This window comes from Delphinus delphis, chromosome 20 (genome assembly GCF_949987515.2).
Source record: "Delphinus delphis chromosome 20, mDelDel1.2, whole genome shotgun sequence".
NCBI classification, from domain to species: Eukaryota; Metazoa; Chordata; class Mammalia; order Artiodactyla; family Delphinidae; genus Delphinus; species Delphinus delphis.
The window spans coordinates 30380236-30403612 of record NC_082702.1 but is presented as its reverse complement, the minus strand read 5'-3'; the positions used below and the strand labels follow the sequence as shown (position 1 = coordinate 30403612).

General features: G+C 39.2%; 2 protein-coding genes across 2 annotated transcripts in view; both read right to left on the bottom strand.

Annotated features, from left to right (window-relative positions):
* Positions 1 to 2332: 2332 nt before the first annotated feature.
* Positions 2333 to 23377, bottom strand: part of LPCAT2 (lysophosphatidylcholine acyltransferase 2) — a 62293-nt gene continuing 41248 nt past the window's right edge. Inside the window, exons 12-14 of the mRNA XM_060000411.1 lie at positions 11463 to 11561; positions 6260 to 6395; positions 2333 to 2763 (exon numbers count right to left, since the gene is read on the bottom strand). Coding sequence (XP_059856394.1) covers positions 2579 to 2763; positions 6260 to 6395; positions 11463 to 11561 — 420 coding nt within the window. The 3' untranslated portion in view covers positions 2333 to 2578. The remainder of the gene's footprint in view (positions 2764 to 6259; positions 6396 to 11462; positions 11562 to 23377) is intronic.
* CAPNS2 (calpain small subunit 2) lies at positions 17858 to 18880 on the bottom strand. Its single transcript, XM_059999076.1, has one exon. It carries the CDS (start codon positions 18782 to 18784, stop codon positions 18035 to 18037), a length of 750 nt encoding a protein of 249 aa, XP_059855059.1. The 5' UTR covers positions 18785 to 18880; the 3' UTR covers positions 17858 to 18034.

The window sequence follows — 23377 nt, the reverse complement described above, 5'->3', positions numbered from 1 at the left end:
GTGAAAAAGCAGTATATAAATACCATCTACATTGTTTATGATATGTATACGTGATATGTATGTTGGATATAGGTCAAGAACTTTGTGAGGGCCTTCGCCTCTATCAACTCACAGCATGGCATCGATGGAATACTCTGGTATAACAATTTACCAAAAATGGAAAAGTCCATTCAAGTGAACAGAAAAGAAAAAAAGAATTATAAACATGTATGCTTTCCTAGGGGATGGCTTCTTACTAGTGTCTTTTAATCCTCTTTAGTGATTCCTTTATAAGAATTCCACAAGGACCTTTGTGGTCGAGAGCCCACTTGTTCCAATACAGGCAATGGTGTATCAATTAACTGGCATCAACTAACCACCTTGCATCTGTAACAGTCTGAAAGGGAGAGCTCCTGAGTCTGGGAGTCAGATATCTGTACTGCTGTGCCTCATGCAGACAGCAGACCATGTGTCTTCTAAAAGGGGCTCTTTTAAATATCCATTAGAGGTAGCACTACTAGCGATCACACTCAGCCTTCCAACACTCTAAAAGCATTGGCAAAGGAGAATTAAATATGCATAATGCAAGCAACTTGTTCTATAAGCATTCAGTATGTCGTTATCCTTCAATAGAACTGTTCTGATGGAAATTTTTATGGTCTTTATAGGTCTTAGGATCTAGTATTTCTCATTTCAAGGAGTAACCTCGTTTTTTCAAACTATTATATAAAACCACAGTGCATTTAACTGATTTAGTTAAATTTAATTTCTTACTTTAAATTCTAAGAGGAGAAAAAACTCTTTGAAGGAAATCTTTGTTTAGATGGCATAAAAGTAGAGGCCTCGTTGGTAGTAGTACTGACAGTCATGACTTGTGTTATTACATACACCCTACCAGTCAAAAGTCAACTTCTTTAGGAATAATAACTATTGCTGCTTTGGCTAAAATTTGAGTCTTTCATTAGAGTAAAATTATGTCTGACATTTCATAAAGCTTAAATGCAAACAAAAATGATTAATCACATTCATAAATATGCAAACTTACGTTCAAACCATGATATTAAAAAGGTATATTACATTTGAGACAAAATGGCAAAACCAGAATTTTTAATTGCCAAGAATTTTATGTAGCAAGTTTGTTCAGTAACATAATAAAATAGGAATATTACATTGGCAGAAGTGGAATTAAAGAACATAAAATATTACTTTAAAACAGGAAAACAATGGGATCACTTTCAAGAGCCTCACAGCAAGCTTATAATTTAAAATGCTACCTTTTCATGATTAATGGGATTAATATGTGGGTTTTCTGTGATAAAAATCATGGTACCTGAGTAATACATACATTCAATTGCATATGACAACCAATATTATAAAGATGTACTTTCCTAATTACTTAAGAAATTGTTTTCAGCTTATTCAATGCTCTGTCTAAATAGCTTAAGATATGTAAAAAGCAAACAATCATACTGTTTCATCCTTCATACTTAAGGATGAAACTTTTTAGTAAGCATGTGTGACTATAATAAAATAGCACTTGAGGGAAATTATTGCTTAACCTAAAGGAAAAAAATATCACCGTTAAATTCCTGCCTGGGGGTTAAATTGTGGTCTTGCATTAATAAAGTAGGTTTTTGGATTCCTTAGCTTTCGGTGATAATTTGGAACCTTTCGTATTTTCCCTGTAGATATTTCAGGCAAGCTCTAAAATTTGAGAGGACACAATAAAATAAAACTCCCACTTAGATGATAAAATATATTAATTCTAATAATATATAAATAAAGTAAATTTGATTCATTTACTGGGCAAGGGCTACATTCTAAACTACCCAACTCAAATTAAACTAAACTCTGTGGCAAACAATTTTTCTCGTTAGGCAATTAATGTTACCTTCGATAAGGCAATTCCCACACAGCCTTTGGCCATAGCTGTTGTCTTTAAAACAAAGTTCTAAATCTGTAGATCATGCAAAAGGTTATGATCTCCTTAGCAGGTGGTTAAGGAAATCTACAATAGGGATGCATGGTCAAGAGAATATGAGTTTTTAAGAAGTCTCATCTAATTAGCGGAGCTCTCCCTTCCAATCCCCCCATGTTTAGTGATCCAAGAAACTGAAATGCAAATGGAAAAAATGAATCTGTGAAGTTAAAGGTATAAAATTCTGCAACGTTCCTCAGACTCTTCATTCTTATTTCTAGAATGGGAAGGGATTAAAGCTAACCTTATTTCTTTAGAGGAAAGTAAATGAAAAATTATTTATACTTTTAAAACTTTTTGCAGCGTTGATTAATGCTCATCAGTAAATAAGGGAGACCATTTCATTCATTTGGATATGCAAATTAACCTGGAAAATCCATAAAAACATCTTTATTGCCAATAAGCCCATCAGTATAGCAAAATATAATGTAAAAGAAAATGAATATTACTTGATAAACACATGTGAATAGAAGCATTTCAATAAGAAAATCTATCATTTTTTTATAAAAAAGCTTTCTATTTTAAACATCATTACTCAATCACAAATAAAATACTATGAGTAAATGCCTTTGAAATTTCAAGTAAAAGCCACCGCATTTTCCTTATTAGGAATGTTTGCTTTCAGTCGTCCTTTTTGTCTGAGGTACTCTCTTCACGACTTTCAGGGCTGACTTTATTACTTACGACTGAGGGAGTTGCTTGGACTTCTTCTGGTAATGAAAACACATGGCACGTCTGGAGGTCTAAGTAGGTTGTAAATATCTTAGCATATTCTGGATGCTTTAGGGCAAAACTTTTAAATTCCTCTAAAAGAGGAAAAAAAACAAAATCCAATAAATTGAGGTGAATCTTCTTTTGGCATGATGCAGATTAACATATGATCTTAATAATACAATGATCGTAAAAGTCTATTACTCAACCCCTTTAAATTATACAACCACTTTGGAAGATAGTTTTTTCCATTAGCTAGTCAAGTTGAAGATATGCATACTTTACTCCAGGGTATATAAGTGAGAGAATTTGTGCGTATTGTGCTCTGGGAGACAGGTATGAGAATGTTCATAGCAACATTATTCATAATAGGTAAAAAATGGAAACAATTCACATGTTTGTCAACAGTTGGAATGGCTAAGTAAATCATGGCATATTTGTGGAACAAAGTGCTACACAGCAATGAAGATGAATGAATAGCTGTGTTGTAACAATGTGGATGAATCTTAAAACCATAATGTTGAATGAAAAAAGCCAGATGCAAAGGAACACATATTGTATGAGACCATTATGTAAAGTTCAAAAACTTAGGCAAAACTAAAATATATTTAAAGATGTGTACTTTTGTGGTGAAATGCTAAAACAGAGCAGGCAAAGATTCCTTTTTAAGTCAGGTCAGCAGTTCCCTCCTTTAAGACAGAAGAAGGGGTTCTATTTGGGAATAGGCACATGGAGGCTTCTAGAGTTATTGAAAAGCTCTATTCCTTGACCTGAGTGGTAGTTACACAAGGGTTCATTTGTAAAACTTTGTTGTGCTCTATGTTTATGTTTTATGTAATTTTATTATTTTTTTGTAATAGAAAATGTTAACAAAATTTATTACCCAGGACTCTCTATCACTGGCTTTTAAAACTATTTTAACCTTTAACTCTGGTAAAGAAATAAACCATCTTGAAAAGCTGAGCCCTGACTTATGATCAGTAAGGGCAAGTAGCGTGTACAATATTCACTAATCATATCACAAGACCCCTGAGTAGTAGGCCTCCTTTTATCTCAGGTGTTTGAGATTTAGGAAGTGAGGTAGAGTATAGAAGGCTTACAAAATTAACCATCAGAATTTGAACCCAAGCCTCCGGTAACCTGGAGTTTCTGAAATATGATGCTACCCTCAAGTTTGACATTTCTCTCTCCTCTTCTGTTTGGATGGAGAAAACTTTATTGAGCTTATATAGCAAAGTGAGCTTGGTCTTTGAATCAGCTTGCTATTTGACTCTATAATAAAAGGTTTTTAACCCAATATCCTATTTCTATCCATTCACTAAAAAAAAAAATCCTCTGATAACCAAGTGTCTACTTCATGGCACATTAGACTATCTAGCAACTCTTGAAGATAAAAACAGGTCTTAGTGATGAGGAAGTCACCAGATAGAGCCCAGATCATTCTTTGCAATTACAACATTATTTTGCATTGACAGAGCACTTTATATTTCCAAATCAGGCAAGCTATTAATTGTTCTTTCTTAACATCCAAAATAAAGATTTATCTGAATGAGTCTATTTCAATGACAAAGATACAGAGGACATAAGTGACTTCTAAGATACGTGGGCAGGAGTGTTGATCTACTGAAACCACGAGCTTTAATTTTAAGACTTGTGCTCTGGTCAAAAGATCAAGGCTCTCTGTCCTCTTTGGGGATGCTAGTGGCATTAAAGAGTAACTCATTTCTAGAAGTGCTGAGAGCTGGCAATAAGTAGAATTTGGGCATTAATTTGGCTAAAGGAAAACCAAGAATGAAAACAATTTAAACTACCACATTTAAATAATGTAAATGGATACATTCATGATACATTTCTATACCTATTCTTTCATAAAATCATACTTAAATACCTCAAACATTCCTGCAAAAAAAAGTGGGCTTGCATAATATTGGGGAAAGGGAAATATTCTGTGTATTCTAAAAAGAAAAAGGTTGAACTCCAAAAAACAGAGTAGATTTCCCTAAAAACATACTAAAACTGACAGGTAAAAATATGACTACCTACAAATAATTCTTAGTATTAGTTTCCATTGAAATAGCTATTCCAAATACTTTTTCAAAATTTGTAGTTTGGAGTAATACAGAGTATTAACTATGCAATGAAATGGTCAGCGAATTAGTACACATGGGGTTTTTGACTCTTAAGTTTTTTTTTTTTTTTTTTGTGTGTGTGTGGTATGCGGGCCTCTCACTGTTGTGGCCTCTCCCATTGCGGAGCACAGGTTCCGGATGCGCAGGCTCAGCGGCCATGGCTCACGGGCCCAGCCGCTCCGCAGCAATGTGGGATCTTCCCAGACCGGGGCACGAACCCGTGACCCCTGCATCGGCAGGCATACGTCAACCACTGCACCATCAGGGAAGCCCAGACTCTTAAGTTTTATATCAGTATCTACTTGCCATTTTATCTTTTTTTTTTTTAAATGAACTTAATAGATAAGTACACTTAATTACCTAAAATAGAATAAGGACAGCCAAAATGACAGTAATTAAAAACAGGAGAGTAGGGCTTCCTTGGTGGCACAGTAGTTGAGAGTCCGCCTGCCGATGAGGGGGACACGGGTTCATGCCCCGGTCCGGGAGGATCCCGTATGGGGCCCGTGAGCCATGGCCGCTGAGCCTGCGCATCCGGAGCCTGTGCTCCGCAACGGGAGAGGCCACAACAGTGAGAGGCCCGCATACCGCAAAAAACAAAACAAAACAAAACAAAAAACAGAAGAGTAAGAGAAGTCTATGAACTAATTCCCCCATCCCATGAAAGTTATCGGGTTGAAACTCTTTGAACACCAGAAGGAAAAAGGCATTCAAGAGGAATCCCCCTCTGGCCCATGAGAGAAGACTGGGGAAGATAAGCCACGCTGACAACTACGACCATATCAAAACTAAGGCAGAGGCCTCTCCACTGAGGTGTGTTTCCCAAGGACACTGTGAAACTGATGAACCATCCCTTCAGCCCTTAGGGGACTTGTCTTCATGTGTGGACTCGAGCCATCAGGAGAAAGGCTGGTCACTGGTGGACGGACCTGCCACTTGGCCACAAGGTCTTCCTCCACGATAGTCCCTACCTCACAGGGGTGCCATCAACATGATGTGAGATAATGAACGTGAAAGCTCATCTAAGCCACTAACAGGAAACATTAATAGATGGTTTAGCTACTGTTATTACTGTGGGTGCCTCAGTCCATATCCCTCTACTGTGGCTACAACTCTGACATTCTCTAGTAGATGATCTTAGGTAAGTCACCTAAATTCTTTGCATCTCAGTAACATAAGAATAATGAAGAGTACTGATTGAATAGGCTTGCTATAAAGAATAAATGAATTAATACATATAAAATGTGTGAAGAGTGCTTAGCATACGGTAAGTCCTCAATAATTAGCTTCTACCATTACACCACTACTACTATTATTACTATCATCATCATTGTTACTATTACTTCTATTGTTAACGTATTAGTGGGGGGAAACAACACTCTTGTATGAGGGTCAGTCATAGTCTGGATGTACACTGTATACTGTACAGTACACCGAACCAGGAGCCAAACTGCCTACTCACCATATGAAACAGAATCCCCCTGGGCTATTTCCTTGAAGAGACCAGAAACATCAAGGTCAGGCACTCCAAGGGAAGCCTGCATAATGGTGGCGAACTCTTCCTCTGTTATGAAGCCATCCTCGTCAACATCAAAGAGCTGAAGGAAAAAGAAAATAAAGCCTAAGAATGAGCTCCTCCAGAGCAATGGTGGTATGTAATAATCTTAAAAAATAAACTGTTTAGTAATTCAGACATTCATTGTGTGGGGGGTTAGGGATATATGTCCATAAGTATGGTATCTGCTGCCTTCACAATACTTATAGTTTAGTGGTAGAAAGAGATAGGATTAAAATAGGGGCTATAGGGACTTCCCTGGTGGTCCAGTGGTAAAGAATCTGCCTTATAATTCAGGGGTGCAGGTTCGATCCCTGGTGAGGGAACTGGGATTCCACATGCCGCAGGGCAACTAGGCCCGCACGCCACAACTACTGAGCTCTCGCGCCTTAACTAGAGAGACCCCATGCCACAAACTACAGAACCCACGCTCCCTGGAGCCTGTGTGCCACAACTAGAGAGAAGCCCGTGCGCTGCAACAAAAGATCTTGTGTGCCGCAGCCAAAAATAAATAAAATAATAAATAAATCTTTAAAGAAAAATATGGGCTACGACCATAGTAAGTACAAAAGCACATGGAAAAAATAGGGGATATAACCATAGTAAGTACAAAAGCACATGGGAGTCCTGTGTAAACAAGATGAATCCTACCCGGAGAGGTCAGGGAAGGCTTTATGACATTTGAGTTGGGTCTTAAAACATGAAGAGATGTTCCCAGAACATACAAGTACTGGCAGGCAATTGCCTGGGGCTCAAGTCAGGAGAGAGAAAGACAAGCAAGGATCAGATCATGATGGCCATATAAGCCCTCATCTACCCCTGCAGGATTATGATGGGAAGGGCTGTGGGGTGATTGCCTGTGAACTGAGGGAGCTCTGAGGCAAAGTGTGGAGGATGGAGAGAGGGCAGAAAGTTGAAAGGACTAGAGGCATGAAAAACAATTAAGAGTCTGGGGTGGAGAAGCAGGAAGGGCAGGAAGAGACAGAATTTATAAGGAAGCAAAGACAGGACTTACATATCAGTTAGAGGTCTGTAGTGATGGAAAAAAAGGAGCTAAAGACGGCTGAGGGATTCTAGCTTGGGCAAATGGGTGAAGGAGGGTTATGTTACCAAGAGTGGGAAAACAGGTTCCCAATGAGATCAAGGGTTAGACCTGGAGAGCTTAAATTTGAGTCAGAAGTGCCAGGAGGAAGTTAAGATTGAGCACATCAGCTCAGGAGAGTGATGAGGCTTCAGATATGAATTCAGGTAAAGATTGAAACTACAAGTGTGTTTGAGCTTCTCTGTGGAAAGTGCACAAAGTAAGGCAGAGCCCTGGGAACAGCAAGAGTTGAGGTGTGTGCAGGGAAGAGGAACCGGCCAGAAAAACTCAGAAGCAGCAGCCAGAGACATGGAGAAGCAGAAAGAAAGAGCATGCATCTTGGAAGCTACGGAAGGTTTTCAGCAAAGAGGAAGAAACTCTGAGTGTGGTAATGGCCAACAGAGTAAAATGGCATAGGAAGGCCAAGCAAGAAGCAAGAAGGTTTGCTGGATTTGGCAATTAGGAGATCCTGGCGACGGATGGTAACAGGAATCAAGCAATGATTAGAGAGGTGAGGCATGGAGGCAACAGGCATGGCTCTTCTTTTAAGAAATTATGGAATAAAGCACAGGAGATAAATGGGGTAATAACCACGTACAAAAGGAGGCTGCCTTCAGGAAGGGAGAGACAATATGTTTATAGGCAGAGGGGAAAGGGTGGGATAGTCTGAAAGTCAAGCAGCAATGCAGGGGTAACTGATAGATAATTAATATGCCATATTCATAATCCTCTCCAGGGTATTAACATTTTTTCATGATATCAACACTGACTCTTTGCAGGCACTGATCCAACATGTTCAAATCACTTTACACACTCATTGAACCCTAATAATAGTCTTATGTAAGGGGGGGTGTTGTTATTAGCCCTATCTCACAGATGAGAAAGCTGAGCAACAAGGAAGCCAGGTAACTTTCCCAAGGTCACACAGCTTGTAAATGGTCAAGCTGTCGCCCAAATGCAGGCAAATATCTACAGTTCCTGCTGTTAAGGTATCCACTTCTGACCAAATACACGATCAAAAACAGGCATTGGATGAGGTGTGATAATCATGAAAAGAACAATAAGCAAATACTGAATAGTGTTTTAATTGTTCACTAGGGTGGGGGGAGAAGAATATAATTCGAAGTTGTGATTTGCTGCTCCCAGATAAGAAGGCACTGGGACGCCTAGTCCATTTTCTACTACTCAGCCCCTAAATGGACGATAAGATAGCTGGAAAGCGCAAAGTGAATTAGCTAGCATTTGTTTTCACAACAGTAGCCCCGGGGCTCTTTATGGGCCTTGGACTTCAGGCGCTAACTGCCAGGATTCAGTCACAACCTCCCCCCACCTTCTCACAAACTCTAATTTTTCTGTAAAAGTCTTCCATTCCTAAAGAATTCTCACCAACTTATCAAATCATCTAAATTTGGTCCTTTGATGGCTCTTCCGTCTGTGTAAGTTTCCTTCACACGTCCATTCTGGGGACTTTTACTTCCTCTCCATTTGTCCTTTGTCACAACTACCCCACGAAAACCCCTCCATTTCTCTCAATTCCTCATCGCTCCCAATAGCCTCCCTACTACAGAGTTCCCAGATCTAAGGTAAATCTCATGATCTGGGCTCTGGTAGAAGTTTTAACACCCCATTTTCCTTGGAGAATGGGGGAGCGATATCTCCCCAGTGCACGGAATGCTGTGGGACTCTGCATCAAAACATCCTGTCTTTCCTAGCAAGCACATGGTCCAAGACCATTTGGACTCTGCCTGGAATTTGAATGATGAACAGCGTTGGAGTTTGCTCACTCTAACAGCAGTGCCCAAGGGAGATGTAGAGCAGCTCCCGCAGCTGGGACCTCTGGAGCTGCCTGCTTTGGAGTATTCCCTGGAGCCTGCTTGCTGTCCTCACAACTGATTCCTCCACCAGAGTCTATGCCGACTGCTTACAACTGAAGAATGCTGACTAATATTCTACCTCTAAAGGTCACCGTGATGATGAAATATGATCAAAGATGGGAAGTTAACTGTGAAGTGTTACCCAAATAAAAGGATGTGAATGCATTCTGTATATATACAAAATGATACTACTAAATGAAAAATAGAAGCATGCCAAAATAATTTTCAAAAACATCATACAGGGACTTCCCCGGTGGCACAGTGGTTAAGAATCTGCCCGCCAATGCAGGGGTCACTGGTTCGATCCCTGGTCCGGGAAGATCCCACATGCCGTGGAGCAACTAAGCCCGTGCGCCACAACTACTGAGCCTGCGCTCTAGAGCCCATGAGCCACAACTACTGAAGCCCACATGCCTAGAGCCTGTGCTCCACAACAAGAGAAGCCACTGCAGTGAGAAGCCCGTGCACCGCAACGAAGAGTAGCCCCTGCTCGACGCAACTAGAGAAAGCCTGCACACAGCAACGAAGACCCAACATAGCCAAAAAATAAATAAATAAAATAAAATAGGCAAATAGACACTTAAACAAAACAAAACAAAACGAAAAAACCAAAACATCATACACCCCTGAGAAGGATAAAAAAATAACCAAAGTAAAACATGACACTTGCTTTACTGAAGAAAAGAGCTAATTATAGTTTTAGGTTCTTCTTTCCTCTCCCTGTCCCCCCTCAAAACCAAGGTCTAGGCAAGAGAAAAATCTCAGGACTTCTTTAAAGACAATAATTACTATGATTAAGGGCCAAATTTTCTATCAGGTCTTTCACTGGTAAACCCAAAGTGACCACTTGCCCAGCTGACCTTATAATCACACAGACAATCTCAGAACAGAAACAGAAATGTCTGGGTTGGAATAAGTTAGCTATGTGTATAATTTTAGGTTTTATGATGAATAAGTCTGTAAAAGTTTTCAGCTTGGAAAGAGTTCTGGCCCTTGCCTTGAGACCATCTGCTAAGCATCAACCTCTTACGTTCTTTATAGGCCTAGCAGTTAACTCAGTTGAAACCAATCTGAAATAAAAAGTCAACTTGGGGACTCCTCTGTCAAGGACAGAACACATGGAAATTCGTGAGGCTAACCCAGGTGGCCTCTAAGACGTGAGAAAGGACTCTGGGAGGAAGAGAGTCTTTCTAGATGATAGAGGGGAAAACACTTGTTGAGGACACAGTGGGATATTCTTCTCAGAGAAAATAAGGAAGAAATAAGAGTAGGAAAGAGGCATGGGGAAGGTCCTCAGCTGTTATGGTGGATGAAGCAGAGACTCAAAGAGCTGTATGATAAGATTCCACATACACAGCTTGGTAAGTGAGATCAAGTTTTTGTTTTACTTGAGAGCAGATCATGTAAGATTAAAATATGGAAGGGAACATCCCATTCAAATACTAATTAGATAAAGCACGTTTCATCTCCAAAGAACCAAAACACACTTTGGGAATGTACTCTTCCCTCTCCTTTTTGCATATATAAGTGATAAAATGGAATCTGAGTTCTCATAATTCAAACCTCCATTAAGTTCTGCTAGGGATGGGCGACATGGATTTTATTCATCTGCCCCTCAACCCCCCATACTGCTGTGACAATATATGTGATATACAGGAAAACACATAGGGTGGAAACTTGAGACATTTATGATGGTATTCACCTGACACCACCACAACAAAGTAAACTCCATCGGGAAAAGATCACCTAAAATATCTCTGACATACAGAGTGAGAAAATAAGGATGGATCAGAACTTTCTGCCTGGTGAATTGGGATGACTATAGACAGGTGGTGTTTATTTATAAACCTCACTTTGGGGCTCCAAAATGGGGAGGCTGAAAAGAAATAATTTTTAAACTAATTTATGAAATCACCTGCTCTTCAATTTTAATGCTGTTAACTAGGCTGCTTCCAAAGACTTTCTTTTTGCTTAAATGGATGCTTGTCTTTTCTTTATTCTCGGTAGCGATTGTCTTAATCACATTGCCCTCGTGTACATGTCACAGCAGATCTATAAACACTCGTAATAGATGCACTGATTTTCAGATAATACACTTAGAGTCAACACTTGTTTACGAGACAGACCAAGATGATTTCAGTGGGGCTGACAGTACCTTAAATGCCACCTGGATGATCTCCTCTGTGTTGGCAGGGTTGCACAGGACAGCCAGGCCAATTACATACTCTCGGAAGTCGATACTGCCATCATGGTTCTGTGAAAGGATGGTAGAAATCAGTTAGCAGGGCCACTGGTTGAATGACTATTAATCACAGCCCACAAGGTGAAATTCAGACATGCCACGCAGCTCAGCCTCGTCATGCACTGAGCCAATTTGGAAAAATGTTCGCACTGAGATAGAACAGCTAGTGAGTGGCCCACCTATTCCCAACTCAGAAGGAAGAAAAATATATTACTGTTGAGTGATCAATATAAACATTTTATCACTGAGGCTCATTTAGACTGGCTCTATGGCACTCATTGTGGGTTCTTGAGCTCAGCCTTGATGGGAGCCTCTCTGGGAAGCAGGATGGGGGATTTCATCCTAGGTGGGACTGAAGCCTTCATTCCACCATCGATGGTGGGCCTGCCATGATGGCCAACACCAGTGGGTCACTAAGAGACTCTCTCCATGTAGGAGATAGAAGGGAAAGGAAAGGGGCAAATTGAGGCAATAGTCACAGCTACATTCTTTCTCCTTTCTGTGCTTACTCTGCAATAAAGCAGGAGAAAGTAAGCAAACCCAAGCAACTTCAAGGGCCCCTTAGTGATATCGGGCCCTGGAAGATCCTGCACTTCTAAGCCTTGGAAACTAAACCTAATTCGTATGATGTTTATATCTATACACTGCAGCAGGTATTTCTTGATGGTATTATAAAAGAAGGGGTTGATAATTCTAATCCATGCTGACCGAATACAGAGTTTTTCCTACACATGAACTACTCACCTAGATGGGAACACTGAGAAGATGAAATGGGGAGAAAGGAGAGAAAGCTTAAGGAAGAGAGGAAGAAAGGGAGAGAGAGGCAAGGCAGAGAAGGAGGGAGGATGGAAGGAAGAGAAAGAAGAGAGAGAACAAGAAGGAAAGGGGAAGAGGAGAAAGGAAAAGTGAGATGGAGAGTGGAAGAGAAAGATGGAGGGGGAAAGAGGAGGAGGAGGAGGAAGAAAGGAAGAGGACAATAAGCTCAATGATTATAATCCCAGGTGTGGAATCATTTTGGCAGCAAGATCTTCATGTTGTCAGATGAACTATGAACTAGTAACAACAAAGCTAAGTGTGATACTTGATAGGTTAGCAGATGTTTGGCACTGATGAGAGCGTAATCTTTAACTGTGACTGAGTGTCTACATTTCAACCATCAAGAGTTCCTCTAGGGCAGGGATTGCCTTCCTCTGTGCAGTGTATTCCCATTGCCTAGCACACACAGGTAGGTGCTAAAAAACGATGCTACCTTTTCCTCACCTACTCTCACCTACTACTGATACTTTGGGTTCACCTTAAGACACTTAGGCAGTGTTTTTCACTGGGGTTTCACAGATGAGCTTGAAAGGGAAGGCTGTGAAGCCTCTGAAAGGGTATGCCTTTTTTTTTGCTTTTTTGTTTTTGGCTGAGCCACAGGGCATGCGGGATCTTATTTCCCTGACCAGGGATCGAACCCTTGCCCCCTGCAATGGAAGCGTGGAGTCTTAACCCCTGACCAGGGATCGAACCCGTGTCCCGTGCAGTGGAAGCATGGAGTGTTAACCCCTGGACCGCCAGGGAAGTCCCAGCCCTTTTTATATGTACATTTTTCTAGGGAAAAAAAATCTTGTAGCTTTCCTCAGCTTCTCAAAGCAACCAAGACTCACTGTCACCATACTACTTTATCTTGCTGCAGGGTGGGAACTAAAAAGGAATAATTTACCTTCACTTTCTCATCGGAGAAGGTAGAAACAGAGGATTCAAGATTTCCCTAAAGTAACAGGGTTTCTTCCTAGGATTTAAAACTCAGGTCATCCGACTTCCATTTTTGTCTGATTACCAGCCTCTAAGACAGCTGTTTTCTGCCTTTCCTTTAATCGACTTTATTGAGGTATCAATTACAGTCAATAAAAAGCATCCATTTTAAGTGTACAGTTTGATGTTCTTTGAAAAAATGCAGACACCAGGGTAACCACCATCACAATTGATGGCTACGATATTTTCATCACCCCAGAAGTTTCAGAGTTTTAAGGGACATAATTTTCCTTGTGCCACTAACGTTTAATTTTCTTCTGTACTATGGAGGGCTGTTGTTCATTAGGCCTTAGAGGCTGAACAGCTTATGGTACCATGAATATATGCTCAATAAAGGTAAATTTATTCTGCAATTGGTTTTCTCCACTAAGCAACATAGAAGTCTTGAATAGAAGTTCTGAAGTATAATGAACCGGTTTGCAGGGCAGAAATAGAGACACAGATGTAGAGAACAAATGTATGGACACCAAGGGGGGAGAATGGCGGGGAGGTGGGTGGTGGTGGTGTGATGAATTGGGAGATTAGGATTGACATTTATACACTAATATGTATAAAATGGATAACTAATAAGAACCTGCTGTATAAAAAAAATAAAATTCTAAAATTCAAAAAAAAAGAAGTTCTGAAGTATAGATATAAGAATGACCTATGAATATATTCAATATCCTGTGATAAACCATAATGGAAAAGAATATGAAAATAAGTATATATATGTATAACTGAATCACTTTGTTGTACAGTGGAAATTAACACAACATTGTAAATCAACCATGCTTCAATTAAATAAATTAAAAAAAAAGAATGATCTATGGACACTGAAGATATGGTCATAGGTAATATGATTGGAAATACGCCTTTGATTTATTGTGAGGCATCCAGTTTTTATCTATATTACCGGACCCTATGTATAATACAGGTCAAGCATTATAGCTTATTTTTCAGATGGAGGAAGAGAAATGTAAAAGACCCTTAGTATTACTGCTATTCACGAATAAAGGTAATATTCTGGACCCCTGGTTTTCTTTAACAGTTTTATATGAGTGGCTTTGACCGACAAAAGAATATTAAAGCAGACTCTTGATACTCAATCACATGAGAAACTATATGTAAGTTTTCATCCTAGTAATGTGAAGGAAAAAAGGCAGCATAGAAATTATTCTGAGAGATTTCATTATAGGACTAATAAAATAATACATTTTAAGGTTCCAATTTCAGAATAATAAAATTTAGAACTGGGAGGAATCTTAGAAATCATCCGTTCAACTTCTTCATTTTTACTAATGAAAAATTGAGATGTAAGTTTTACTTGAGGTCACAAAACTCACTATTGCCACAATGACAATTAACATTTACCTAAACATTTACCTGACTCCCAATCATTCAAATTAAAGCAGGCAAGTTGATAAAATATATTCAAAAACAGATAATAAAAAAGTATACAGCAAAATACACTCCTTTAATTTTTCAAATTCAAATCAGTCCCATGGTAAAAAATTATTCCTCAAAGCTGTGGTTCTTTCCTTTAAAAACTAATGGAACTCCTCAGGAAGAGTATTATTATTCAAATTCAATAAATTCTCAGTTATCCAGGAGAGTCAGGGAAGAGGTATTCTGTTTACCTCAATATTCTTATTTAGAGCATATTTCTACCCACCTGCATAATTGTATTATCAATTTTCTAGGGATTAAATTGTTTTAATCTACTTAGCATTAAAAATAGACATTTTAAAAAAAGTAATTCTGAAAGCACTTCAAGATTAATATGTACATTAAGTATCAGTGCCCTGCAGGTGCCTCAGCAAATATTTTTTAAGGCCTGACTATGGGTTAGTTGTGCAATATTACTGATGAAATTTCTGATTGAAGTTGATACATAAATCAACTTTTAAATCACATGCACTATTACTCAAAAAATATTTTAAAAGTGACCTTTAAGACGATATACAAATTTTGAATGTTTTTGGACATTTGCTGTTCTTAGGTACAGAACACACAGTTCTTTTTCCTGCTATTATAGGTTACAGAATTCAGTGTATTAAATCAAGACTAAGGTGTTTTTCAAAATCATATGGGATATTTTGAAATTAAAAAATGTAGCTGTATAATTTCACATTTAAACAAAATCATTATTATTTTCAACTTACTACATTGATAGTATTGCTTTTAGAAATTTGAAAATGAGATGGAGTTATATTAATGAAAGCCCTTCATCTTAGGCTATCAGTAGTCTTCCATGTAGAAAAGGCAACATTTGAAAAAAATTATCAGGTGAATACTCCCTCTTACACTGAAGATGTGTCTTTAAAACACCAACTAAAACAAACAAACAAACAACAAAAAAACCCATTGGATGGAAATTAAGAAATTCAATCACTTGTTAGGCTATTGGTTCTACACAATGCCAAAGGTTTGTTTACTTGGAAAAATCCAGATTTCGGACTAAATTTTCTGGGATCCACTCTAGTGCCTGGGGATATTTGTCAAATTTTACACAAATTCAGAAAAGAACAAGAGAAACTTAGGTAACTTCAGGATGTTTTGCCCTGTGCATGCAGGAAGAGAATCATAAAAGTAGGTAATCCCTTAACTTGAAGAGCAAGAGAAATACTTAATACCACCCCTAGTGTGAGATAATTGTCTTAACTTTCATAAAACATTTAAAATGAAGTGAGGGGAGAAAAGTGGGGCTACGTTTTCTTTTCCCCAACCATCATGTGGAAAGATTAAATTATAAACTTAATATTCTGAGACCTTAAAAGGTATCTTGGCAGATTTCCCCTTTCCTGGCTATATTACTACAGCCATGCCTAACATACTAGTGGCCATATTCTAAAACAGGGATCCTGATATTAATGTGCGGTTGCAGCCTCATTCTAATATAACCACACCTGTTTTAAGTAGCTCCCCAGACCAAGTTTAAATTACAAGTCCCTTGAGGAAAGCGGATGTGATCTCTGGGCTTGGCTCAATTCAGAATTACACGCATGTGGTATTTCATAAATATTATGTGATGGTGATAATGGTGTCCACAGAGGCCAAATGCCAACCTGTCCTATTTTCACTGGGGATTTCTAACAGGCAGCTGAGGGCTGTTAACAGGCCAGTTACATCATTTCAACAGTTACAGCTTTCCTCTAAATGACTCGAAAAGGAAGGATTTATCTTCAAACTCAGGATGATCCTCCAAAGTAGATTGGGAGAGAGGGAATGCATTAAAACCCAGAGAAGCAGGAGGGTAGAAACCAATTAAATAGGCAGATGAACAGAGCACTTGAAAATGCAGCCTCTCTAGCTGAGTCTACTGGCCCGGGATTCCTGGATTCTCTTTGCCCCGTTATCACCACCTGAATCAAAATGAAAAAGCCAAACCAAGGGCCATTCACAAGAAAGGCACAACTACCCCTGCTTTTTGGGTGGCAGTTTCTCCATACTCCTATCTTCTTTTTTTTGGAAGCTGGCAACACTGACTCCTGTGGGGACCTCAGTTTTCAGCTGAGACTAATATGAAAAATACAGTGAAGACAGACTAACCTTAAAGCTGTGGCTGTCAACCTTGGTTGCTCATCAGAATCACCCGGGGAGCTTTAAAAAATACTTATCTCTGAGCTCCACCTCTAAAGATTTGTATTTAACTCATGTGGAGTGGGACTCAGCTCAAGAGCTCTCCCGGTGATTCTAAATTGCAGTCAGGGCTGAGAACCACTGCAATAAAGACTCAGCAACATTTATATATATTTATACATCTCTCTATCGCTTTAGATAGCAAATAACTGGTTATGATTTGTGTACATTTTCTTTGTTTACTTTTTTTCCTGTCTGCAGTTTTCAAACAAATGAAAGAATATTCTTTGCTCTGAGGCAGGGCAAGACGTGACAAGAGCTGGCTAACATCAGCAGGGCGTGCCTGATTTTGAGGTACATGTAAGAGCGATCACTTTGATTCATTAAGGCAACCAGAGACATTTCAACTATAAGTACACTCTTTCATTCCCCAATGCCCTGATTCTCTTTACAATTATATCAAAACAAAACTGTTACATGCTTATTTTGCTAGAGAAAAGGGACTAAAGAATTCTAGATTTTAGATAGTTGTTCCACCATTAAAAAAAATACTACCTTTTATAAAACTGCTTAATTTCACATTTCTGAACCTGTTTCTATACAGTTAAACAGGTTACCAGGAAAACACTTTTTTTTTTTAAAATGTAATAGAAAGACCTGATGTGAATTAACAGAAAAACAGGTTTTGAATTTCCTGCCTCCTCACCTTTTTTAAAGGAGAAAAATATATCTCCTGAGAGCTTTCTTGATTTATTCCAGGATTTTTTTCAAAATTTCATTCTTAACAATAACAACAACAGCTTTCCTGCTCTTTGGAATTCATTCACCAAATAAGAAATGATCTATTAACATCTACTCCATTACAGCCTGCCTTGCATTCCCATCACATATATAAGTCCATATTAATCCTGCGTCTCAAAAAGCTGACATACAAACCACTCAGAACATTTTTCATGAAAAATCTGTTTAATTAAGCAGTAAAGGGCAGCACAAGTTCAGAAATAGGTCGGGTTATGAAAGAACTCGGCAGGAAATGACAGCTTTGGATGGGGTAACCGCAACCGTGCAGAGAGCATGGCTAAGCTTCCAGCACTCCTGTCCCCCAGGGTAGTCCCGACTTAGTGTCCACTTTAGGAATACATGGTCAGCTGCAGCCATTCTTGGATAGACACCTGAATCAGGCCATCCGCATCTCTATCCAGGGATTTGAAGGCACGAAACATGGCATCCAGGCGAACCAGGCAGCTGATGAAGTTGTTAAAATCCATACTTCCATCCTCATTGGCATATCGGCGGACAATCATTTGGTAAAGTTGTTCCTTTAGCTGGAAGCCTGCTGCCTGCAGAGCCCCCCGCAGCTGAGAACTTCCCAGAGACCCAGAATGGTCCCTGTCATATTGCTTATAAACACGCTGCCATTTCTTGATGTTGCTCCAGAGATACTTAAATTCTTTGAAGCCCAGCTTTCCAGTTGTGTCACTGTCCATGATGGACACGATGCTCCGGCAGGTGTCAAGACTAAAGCCGTCAGACTTCAGATCCTTGTGCTTAGACAGGACTTTGTTGAGAATATTCATTAGGTGAGTGGCATCCACTTCCATGTCTGGTCCAGCCAGCTGTGCAAATTGTTGCCGAAACCGCCTAACTTCCTCACTTTCATTGGCCTCCACGTTGGTGAAATGCTGCTCAGTGGGTGGTGGTTCCGGGGTATACTGAGCAGCTGCAGTCTCGCTGATAAAATTCACAATTCCTCCAACTATCCCTCCAATATTTCCTGCTCCTCTACTTTTCTGACTGCCTCCTCCAAGAAGGTCTCCAAGAGCTTGTCCAAGACCTTGACCTTGATCTCCTCCTTCCAATAGAGACTTTACAAGAAACATGCTTTTGGTTTACCGAAAGGGTAAAGGGTAAAGGCTGCTGAAATCTTGGAGGTGGTATGAGAGCGATGAAATGGAGTCTAAGTAGTTTACATGTGGAAGAACTGGCTTTTCTGTACTTGCTTGCACTGTACAACACCCTGGGTGCACCTCCTACCCTAGTTGCCTGAATTCCACTAGGTCCTAGCACCTGCCATTTTTCAGAGGGCGTCAATAAAATACTCCTAAGTTATAGTATGTCTGACAAATTAGAAGAAATCATATTTTTAAGTGTAATATATTAAACTATACATTTCTATATGCTGTTAACTATTTTTAGTTCTCTTTCTCAGCACCTGAAAGATGATGTGGAGTTTCCTAACAGGAGAAGGTAAATGACTCAAGGATATCAAGAATTTCTTTTCTAAGGAATATTTATTGTTAGGGTACAACTGAAGAATTCTGGGGCACTGGAAAAATATTTACCTAATTCTCTTCCTTTAGCAAAGATCTGCAGCATCCAACGTTCTTAAGAAAAACTTGGAAGGGGGATTTTTAAAATGCAGGGTCCCCAGGTCCCATCCTCAGAGATTCTGATTCTGTATAGTCTGCTGTGGGGCTCATGATTTACGTTTCTGGAATCTTTTGGAAGTGTAACATTCACATAGAAAACTGTACAAATCACAAATATATAGCTCAAAGAATTTCATATATATATATATATATATATATATATATATATATGTATATATATACCCATGTCATACACCCCGATCAAGAAATAGAACATCATCAGGACTTCCAAAGCCTCTTCATGCCTCTTTCCAGTTATTCTCCTCTCCCAAGGGTAACTAACCATTGTCCTGACATCTAACACCACAGATTCATTTTTGTACCTTAAATAAATGGAATCATATAGCATATACTTTTTTGTATCTTGTTTTTAAATTTTTAATTAAAAAATTTTAAAATTGTGGTTAAATACATGTAATGTGCAATTTACCATTTTAACCATCTTTTAAAAAATATTTATTTATTTATTTGGTTGCACTGAGTCTTAGTTGCGGCAGGTGGCTCCCTAGTTAGTTGCGGCAGGCGGCTCCCTAGTTGGGCTCCTTAGTTGTGGCACATGGGCTCAACACTTGAGTTGCAGCTCGTGGCCTCCTTAGTTGTGGCAGGTGAACTCTTAGTTGTGGCATGCATGTGGGATCTAGTTCCCTGACCAGGGATCGAACCCGGGCCCCCTACACAGGGAGCGCAGAGTCTCAACCACTGTGCCACCAGGGAAGTCCCCCATTTTATAATAGTTTTAGCTCTTATGCTTAGGTCTTTGACCCATTTTGAGTTAAATTTTATATATGGCATAAGGTAAGAGTCCACTTCATTCTTCTGCATGTGGTTATCCAGTTTTCTCAGCACCATTTGTTGAAAAGACTGTTCTTTCCCCATTGAATGGTCTTGGCACCCTTATCGAAAATCATTTGTATGCACACACACAGGTTTATTTCTGGGCTCTCTATTCTATACCATTGGTTCATATGTCTGTCTTTATGCCAGTACCACACTATTTGGATTACTGTAGCTTTGTAGTAAGTTTTGAAATCAGGAAGTGTAAGACTTCCAACTTTGTTCTTGTGCAAGACTATTTTGTCTATTCAGCATCCTTTGAGATTCCATATGAATTTTAGGATGGATTTTCTGACTTCTGTAAAAAAAATTTTTGTCGGGATTTTGATAGGGATTGCACGGACTCTGTAGACCACTTTGGGTAGTATTGACTTCTTAACAAGATTAAGAATTCCAATCCATGAACACAGGATGTCTTTCCATTTATTTGCGTCTTTTTAAATTTCTTTGAACAACGCTTTGTAGTTTCCAGTGTACAAGTCTTCTACCTCCTTGGTTGTTTATTCCTATTTTATTCTTTTTAATGCTGCTGTAAATAGAGTCACTTTCTTAATTTCTTTTTCATATTGTTTATTGTTAGTGTATAGAAACACAACTAAGTTTTTTTTAAAAAAATAAATTTATTTATTTTTGGCTGCATTGGGTCTTCGGTGCGGTGCACAGGCTTCTCACTGCAGTGGCTTCTCTTGTTGCGGAGCGTGGGCTCTAAGCACGTGGGCTTCAGTACTTGTGGCATGCGGGCTCTAGAGTGCAGGGTCAGTAATTGCATTGCACGGGCTTAGTTGCTCCATAGCATGTGGGATCTTCTCAGACCAGTGATCGAAACTGTACCCCCTGCATTGGTAGGCAGATTTATTTATTTATTTATTTATTTATTTATTTATTTATGGCTGCATTGGGTCTTTGATGCTGCACGTGGGCTTCCTCTAGTTGTGGTGATCAGGGGCTACTCTTTGTCACGGTGCACGGGTTTCTCATTGTGGTGGCTTCTCTTGTTGTGGAGCATGGGCTCTAGGCTCGTGGGCTTCAGTAGTTGTGGCATGCAGGCTTCAGTAGTTGTGGCTTGCGGACTCTACAGCATAGGCTCAGTAGTTGTGGCGCACGGACTTAGTTGCTCTGCGGCATGTGGGATCTTCCCAGACCAGGGATCAAACCCGTGTCCCCTGCATTGGCAGGCGGATTCTTAACCACTGAGCCACCAGGGAAGTCCCCACAACTAAGTTTTGTGTGTGGATTTGTATCCTGCAACTCTGCTGAATTAGTTTATTAGTTCTAACAATTGTGTGTGTGTGTGTTGTCTGCAGGATTCTTTTACATATAAGATCATGTATTCTGTGAGCAGGGATAATTTTTCTTCTTCCTTTCCAGCTCATATTCCTTTCATTTCTTTTCTTGCCTAACTGTTTTGGCTAGGGCTTCCAGTACTATGCTGAATAGGAGTAGTGAAAGCAGGCATCCTTCTGTGTTCCTAATCTTAGAGGAAAGGTTTTCAGGCTCAAACCATTGAGTATGCTGTTGGCTGTGGGCTTTTCATATATGGTTTTTATTATGTTGAGGTACTTTTCTTCTATTCCTAGTTTGTTAAGTGTTTTTATCTGAAAGGGTGTTGAATTTTGTCAAATGCTTTTTCTGGATCGATTGAGGTAACTGTGTTTTTTCCCCTTTCATTCTGTTAATGTGGTTTATTACATTGATTGATTTTCATATGTTGAACCACCCTTGCGTTCAAGGAATAAATCCCACTTAGTCATGACGTAAAATCCTCTTTATGTGCTGTTGAATTCTGTTTGCTAGTATTTTGTTCAGAATTGTTGCATCAATATTCATATAGGGGACTTCCCTGGTAGTGCAGTAGTTAAGAATCTGCCTTCCAGTGCAAGGGAGATGGGTTCAATCCCTGGTCAGGAAACTAGATCCCACATGCATGCCACAACTAAGGAGCCCATGAGCCACAACTAAGGAGCACATGTGCTGCAATTAAGTAGCACACGTGCTGCAACTAAAGGAGCTGGCGAGCCGCAAGTAAGGAGCCCGCCTGCTGCAACTAAGACCAAAATAAATAAATAAATAAAAAATTCATATAGGACATTGGTCTGTAGTTTTCTTTTCATGTACCGTTGACACTTGAACAATATGGGTTTGAACTATGTGCCTTCATTTCTACTAGGATTTTATTCAATAAATACATACTACAGTACTACACTTGAGCTTGGTTGAATCTGTGGATGCAGAATCATGGATACATAGGGCCGCCTATAAAGTTATATGGAGATTTTCGACTGCATGGGGTTTGGTTCCCCTAACCCCTGTGTTGTTCAAGGGTCAACTGTACTATCTTTTTCTGACCTTGGTATCAGGATAATGTTGGCCTCATAGAATGAGTTGGGAAGTATTCCCTCCTCTTCAATTTTTGGGAAGAGTTTGAGAAGGATTAGTGTTAACTCTTCTTTAAACATTTGGTAGAATTCACTAGTGAAGCCATCTGGTCCTGGGATTTTCTTTGTTGGGAGTTTTAAAAAAAATTACTCATTCAATCTCCTTACTAGTTAGGTCTGTTCGTATTTTCTGTTTCTTCATGATTCAGTCCCGGTAGGTTGTACATTTCTAGGAATTTGTCCATTACATCTAGGTTAACCAATGTGTTGGCATACAGTTGCTCATAGTACTGTTTTATAATACTTTTTATTTCTGTAAATTTGGTAGTACTGTCCTCTCTTTTCTGATTTTGTGTGTCTGGATTCTCTTTGCTCAAAATTACATTTGTGAGATTTTATATTTTTAATAAGTATCTTCAGAAGTCAGTCTATGACAGATAGTCCCAGATAATACTTTGAGAAACCTCACCCTTGATACTAGGTAGAGTCAGGGTACAAGCCCTTCAGCAGTCTTTGGAAGTTCTATTGGTAAACTCAGGGAAAAGTGGCCAGGACATAACTAAGTCCTTATATCACTCAGCATTTTGGACCTTAATTTCAATCTGCAAACTGATGATAATAGTATCTCCCCTGCCTACTTCATAATGATTCAATTTCTTTTATTATGTTTCAGGACTTGGACTCAATATTTAGGAGAGAAAGATGAAAACATCAGGATTGCTGTCCTCAAGGATCAAAGAGACCCACAGAAAACTAGGTGTTGTAACTATAATCTGAGGTCTATTTTCACATTTCTACTATTAATACTAAACTATTACATTTGTATATAATATTC